The 6,271-nt window shown below is 38.4% G+C and overlaps 1 protein-coding gene across 1 annotated transcript; it reads left to right on the top strand.

Moving 5' to 3' along the window:
- Positions 1 to 869: 869 nt before the first annotated feature.
- Positions 870 to 4,672, top strand: LOC148313142 (putative ATP-dependent RNA helicase DDX53). The gene has a single exon (XM_088267581.1). The coding sequence runs from the start codon at positions 1,162 to 1,164 to the stop codon at positions 2,656 to 2,658; it is 1,497 nt and encodes a 498-aa protein (XP_088123707.1). The 5' UTR covers positions 870 to 1,161; the 3' UTR covers positions 2,659 to 4,672.
- The last annotated feature ends 1,599 nt before the right edge of the window (positions 4,673 to 6,271 follow it).

Here is a 6,271-nt window from a genome sequence, read left to right as displayed (position 1 = left end):
TAACACAACGCGCTATTACGCAGACGCCACCGCATAATGACCACAGACTATTGGCTAACCATAGTGTAACTCTAAGACCAATATATTAAGGGGGATGTGACTCTGTATCTCTTTCATATGGGTACCTATCGGTATCTGTTTCTTTTTCCGTACAATGTCATCAGTTATTTTGTTGTTTATCCCTTCAGCGCAGTGGTCACCAACGTACGGCCCGCGGGCCGGATCCATCCAGGAAAAGATTTTTATCAGCAGGCACCGTGGCGTAGTTGGGTGGGTAGACGCTGCAAAATTGGCGTCGCTGGTTCGATTTCCTCCAATTGCAAAATATTTATTTTCGATTGGTCTGTGTGTTTGTGATGCACTTTCACATTTACCTTCCCTATCCTTACTATCCTACCTGCAGACAAGCCTCTAAAAGTAGAGGCTTTACGGGTCTTTAAAGGCCTTTAAAAAAAATACGTCCTCATAAAATTCCTGAGCTGCACAAATCGATAAATTTAATAATTGGCAGGCATTAAATGTAACTTATCTTAATTTTTTTATGTAGCTGTAAATATTTATTACAAAATTCAAACATTAAAAAAATATAAAGTATATCGGAATAAGTTTTTATTATTATCCGGCCCTTTGGGTTTAAAAAAATTGCAGCTCATTTCTCTAAAGTTGGAGACTTCTGCTTTAGCGGACGAATTAATTTGATGTCACAAGTACCGCGATCTCAGAGTGTTAAAAAATTATTCAAAAGTACCTACTGCGTTTAGTTCACGCTTTATAGCATATCACGCTTTCGGAATCCCAAAAAACGAAAACGTCCGCCGAAAGGGTCGGGCGTCGGCGTCGGCGGAAGAACACCCGTGCGAGGGGAGGCTTTATTGGACAGGCGTATGCCATAAATCAATATAGCCAAACATGTCAATTTCAGCCGGTTTTCCGAGACTGCGCTTCATGCGACGCGCGACGCTTTAGCCGGGTTTCCTAAAAGAGAAGAGAGGTATCAGACAGGGTGGAGTCGCTTTCCGTGCTTCGCGCTAGAAGCACCTAACAGGAGAACTTACGATTATTTAGAAACTAGATTCGATTATATTGTTCAAAGTTGACTACAAGCTACAAATTGATTACAAGTAACAAGTTGCAAAGTAACAGTTAGTAAGGAAACTTAAAATGGGCGGCGATATGCGGGATCCGGAGGAAGATGAAGTTATTGAATGGCCTCATGAGCCCGTGTTCGTGACAGAGGAAGAGGATCCAGCCTTGGATGAAGTAGACATGAAGTCTAAATATGTCGAAAAAATAATAGGAATTCACGGCAAAAACATTCGTAAGTTGGAAATGGATTTTAAGGTGAAAATCAAGATCTATAAAAGCTGGGTGCGACTCGAAAGCCATACCTTCTTTTTTGAGGGTACCAAGCAAGCTAAACTCGAGGCTCGTCAGCACGTCCTAGACTATATAGCGGAAGAAGAAAATTTGTCGAAAAATGAAGCACCCGACAATGAACCGGAAAAACCACCCGTAAATTGGGCAAAAGTTATTGCAGATTTTCGGATGGCTCGAGTAGTTCGTTGGGCGGCTCTTCCCGAAATCGTGAAGAATGTCTATCAAGAAGATCCAGCGGTAGCCAACATGAGCGATGATGAAGTCGCCATATGGCGCGAAGCAAACGGAAATATTATGCTCAGCCACGTATTTGATGACATCAGCTTGGATATACCGGATATCCCTAATCCTGTGCAAACATGCCAACAAGCATTCGGGCCATATCCCGGAATTATGGAACTCATTGAAAAAAACAAATTCCGCAAGCCCTTGCCGATTCAAGCCCAAGCATGGCCGATTCTGATGAGCGGTCAGGATTTGGTTATCGTATCGCAGTCGGGGGTCGGGAGGACATTGGCTTACCTATTGCCCGGTCTCGTTCATATAGATAATCAACCTACTGAGATGGCGAAGCGCGACGGACCCGACATGCTGGTGCTGGTGCCGACTCGAGAGTTGTCGCTTTTTATACAAAAAGAAGTCAACAAGTACCGATACAAGGACATAGTTTCCATCAGCTTGTGCGAGGAACCGATCCCAGAGGTGGTAAAGGGAGTGCAGATTGTGATTGGCACTCCCTATGAAATCCTGGAAGCCATACGCTCCGAACGCCTGAGCATTGAAACTGTAAGCTACGTGGTCCTGGATGAGGCCGATAGAATGCTGGAGATGAATTTTGGACCAGATATCCACGTTTCTCTTATGTCCATTCGTCCCAATAGGCAGACGGTGCTGACATCAACCTCCTGGCCTCTGAACTTTGGGGGATTGAAGCCATACACCAGGAACCCTATGCAGATGATTATGGGCCCCTTGAGTTACGCGGTACCGATCCACATTATAACGCACGACACGGTGTTTGTGAAGGAATACAGCGAGGACGTGTACCACAATCTGGTCAAGTTCCTGGAATCCAGCCATCCTACAGACAGAGTCATCGTATTTTGCAAAAACAAATCTATAATCATGCTACTCGCATACGAGCTTATAATGCGGGGTATCGTGTCACCCGACTTTGTGGAGAGCGCTGATGGCAAGAGTCAAGAACTCTCTTTGGATCGCGGGCTAGCAGATCCACTCGAAGTCGTGCTTACGATAGATCCAGACACTGAGCTCTTGTAAACCCGTGTCTCGAGTATTGACTCGCCGCCAAACATCGGAGCATTTTTAGATCGAGCAGAGCGAACAGGGCTTGGCGGTGGAGGAGAACCGGCCCGAAGCAAGATGGTTAACGAGTGTCTGAAGCGAGCTTGCCAAGAGATTCCTAAGGAAGTATGGACTTGGCCACAGCACATAAAAATAATATTTTAGAATTTCCTTATCATATATCGTAGAAGTAGAGGCTGTTAGCAAAGTCGGTCTTCTTGCCAAAACTGGCTGCAATAATTTTCTATTTAATATTTTATAAATATTTTTATATATATCTTATACAACACCACAAAAACATGATGTGCATTGTTTAAAGAGTCACACATTTGGAAGCCAGGACAGTTGCATTCTAAGAATCAGCTGAAATGCTCGAAACTTAACTAAGACTTGTTTATATACTTTAGTTATTTAAAAAATAACTTGTATACCCATCAATCAATTTGAATTAATATCCTTTATTCTAGTATTATAAGTACGCTTATTTATTTACATTTGCATAGCAATAATGCACTAGTTGTAACATTTAAAAATATATATATTAGATGTCTCAATGGAGACGAAGCATCTTTTGCGAAGGGAATATGGAAGTTTGGGCATTCGCATGGTTTAAGAACAAGCATTAGCTGAATACTGAACATCCAAACAGCCTCATTCTTAACAGCGGCTTTCTTTTTGAGTTCGCTCATTCTCCTCGTATAGCTTCCTTTCATTCTCCATACTTTCTGGAATCTCATCTCAGTACATTTGTATACTTGAAAAAAAAAATTAAGTAATATTATTGTTAGTTATTTTTGATATTTATATTAATATATATATTTATTATATTTTTAAAAAAAGTAATCAAATATTTAACTTTAGAATTGAATACCAAGTATTTCTGTATAAATGTAAGCAATCATATATTAAATAAATGAGCTAAGCTCTTATCTATGCACCACATTCCACTCCTAGGTGTCTCAATGTACCAGTGTGGTGCAACTGAAGAAACGTTCCAAGGTATATTTGGCGACAAAATCATACACATAGTTTTAGTGACTGTAAAAGACGCGAGCTTGCCTAGAGGGTATCTTACGTCCTCTTGGGCTTTCATCTGATAACTTCTTTACTTTTATCAATTTCTGTTTAACAGACTCTAAATCTAGAGCTTTTTAGAAGATCCTCTCCAATACACTCAGTCTGACTGCTAGAGTATAATCATTGTTACACCATTCCGTGCATTGTCTCGTTCAACTTGTTTCATTTGGCGATGCGTAGGTTTTGCATTTATTTTCTGTACTAGTTTTCTATTTACTGCTCTTCTTGCTGTTTATGCTCATTTTCTAAATTGTTTGTATCTTTCTTGCTGTCTCTTTGACCTGTTCTGCGTCTTTTAATCATTTTTACAAATTCATATGAGAAAAAAGCGATAATTTAAATTCCCAGCGATGATGATAAAAGTTTGAATCCTGGAGAGGATTAAATTTCTATCGATATACGATTCTCACATCATTGTTGACAGCCTATCTAGCATCTTCTACATCAGCTCTTGAGATCGATGGAAAAAAGTATTTCATAAGAGAACTCGCGTTCTCTTATGAAATAAAAGGAAGGCAAAAAAATTCTTCCTTTTTAAAATTACATATTTTATTGGATGTTATGCATTGCCACTTTTCAGAATTATCTAAATGTTTTATATTTACAACTCATTATAAATGTGTTAGCAATATTTATATAGTTCTTAAGAAAATAAATGTCTAAAATAATAAAATATGTCACAATTGCACTGCGTGCTAAATATCAAAACTGAATGTCATTACACCGCGTGCCGTGAGTACCACTATTGATGGTCAAAAATTCCTTAGCCCGAGTTGCAATCTTAAATATTTAACATTTGATCTTGTCTTATATTGATGTTGTTCATCATCAGCATCGGTGACCTTGTATTGATGTGCTTCATTTAGCATTAGAACTGCTAATAACATCTATCTGTGCAATAAATATATGTGGAAAAATACTAATTTTGTTTTTCTCAATATATCGGTAATGGGCAGAGCACACGGGTGCGTACTAAGCCAGCGGAAGTAGTACGCCCATGTGCCCTACACATTACTGATCTTCTCCTCTCCTATAGAAACTATTATTCCTCCTCCACTTTCATTTAGCTGTAATATTCTCCACCCTTCTTCACTTGTATCATCTACATCCCATCGGGCAAGGCATATTCCGCTCCTATATCTGTAAATGGTCGTGCAAAACTGATAACTCTGCCTTTATATTTATATGATCACGATTGAGTTAACCCTGTGTCAATTTAATGTAGTACTCTATGCACCACTTGTATGGGATAGGGGCCAAAAAAACATACAATCGACACTTAAGAGCAAACATATGTATATTTCAAGTGGAATCAAATAAATTAGTATTGTAACTATTTATGCATGGCAGACTGATCACTTGACCGTTAGATACTAGGTCTGAGAGTACAGATAGAGGCTTCGATTTCAGACTGACTGAGCCCTCTGGGATTGGCAGACGTTGCATCACCTGTTAGTGCAGTCTGTGCCGGACCTGTCATAGGCACCAGCACGCAGGCACTTGCTTACAAGGGAGGGTAGAATAATAGTCTCTTATTAGTTTGCAGATTGTGTATAATCCCGTCCCTTTTTGGTAAGTGATGTGACACAACATCTCGTTAAATTCAGCACTGTCTTCCTTTCGGCTTTCTATAAATTCAATCAGAATGAAGTATCAATCTTAATTTGATTAACAATGCAATGTTTTTTGAGAGCAAAGATAAAAATTATTACTAATGCTTCCTAAGTCCCTCTTAGCGAGGTATGTAAAATAAAACTTAATAAGTGCACAATCAACCACCAAGATATTTTAAAAAATTCAACCATCCCTTAAGGAGAACATTTGGAAAGCGTCATCAATGATTGAGTAATCTACAAGATCTTGCTTGTCTAGAGAGGCCGTTTTCCCGTCGTAGTTTAGCTGCCGAAAACTTTAAACAAAATAGCAATGAAACATACAGCATATAAAACAATGGAGATTTTTCTATATTTTATTTGGGATTTTAACAGATCAGTAGCAAGCTATACACATCTAAAAATTTGATAAAGCAAGTACTTGTAATGTACCAATTATAAAATTCAACATATGGGTCGCCTACTTTCAAAATCCGCCAGATCCATGTAAGTCGATTTTACAAAAAATGCAAATTCTCCAGGTAACATTAATGTTTCAAAGATTTGTCTATCATTATATAAAATATTATGAAATAGAGAATTTTCCAATTTTCTTGGAAATTTACTCAGTATTTAAAAAAAAAAACGAGACACTAATCGATAATAACGTCATCTTAATTTTTGACTTATCCCCTCTCTCTGATTGGCCGATATGGGTCAGAAGGCAAGTTTCATGAATATAGTCGAGTTTGAAATACAACACTGTTTTTAAGTATTTTTTAGCAGGGTTTTTAATATTTAAATATTTTAAACAATAAAACCCAAACTTGGCATTCCAATAGAGTATTTATTTTAAAATATTATAAAATTGGATCTGGCGGATTTTGAAAGTAGGCAACACATACAAAAATACGTGGAAG

Source organism: Brachycentrus maculatus, unplaced genomic scaffold (genome assembly GCF_059751285.1).
Source record: "Brachycentrus maculatus isolate JH-2025_06_01 unplaced genomic scaffold, ASM5975128v1 h1tg000018l, whole genome shotgun sequence".
In the NCBI taxonomy this organism is placed as follows: domain Eukaryota; kingdom Metazoa; phylum Arthropoda; class Insecta; order Trichoptera; family Brachycentridae; genus Brachycentrus; species Brachycentrus maculatus.
This window is presented reverse-complemented; position numbering and strand designations above follow the sequence as displayed.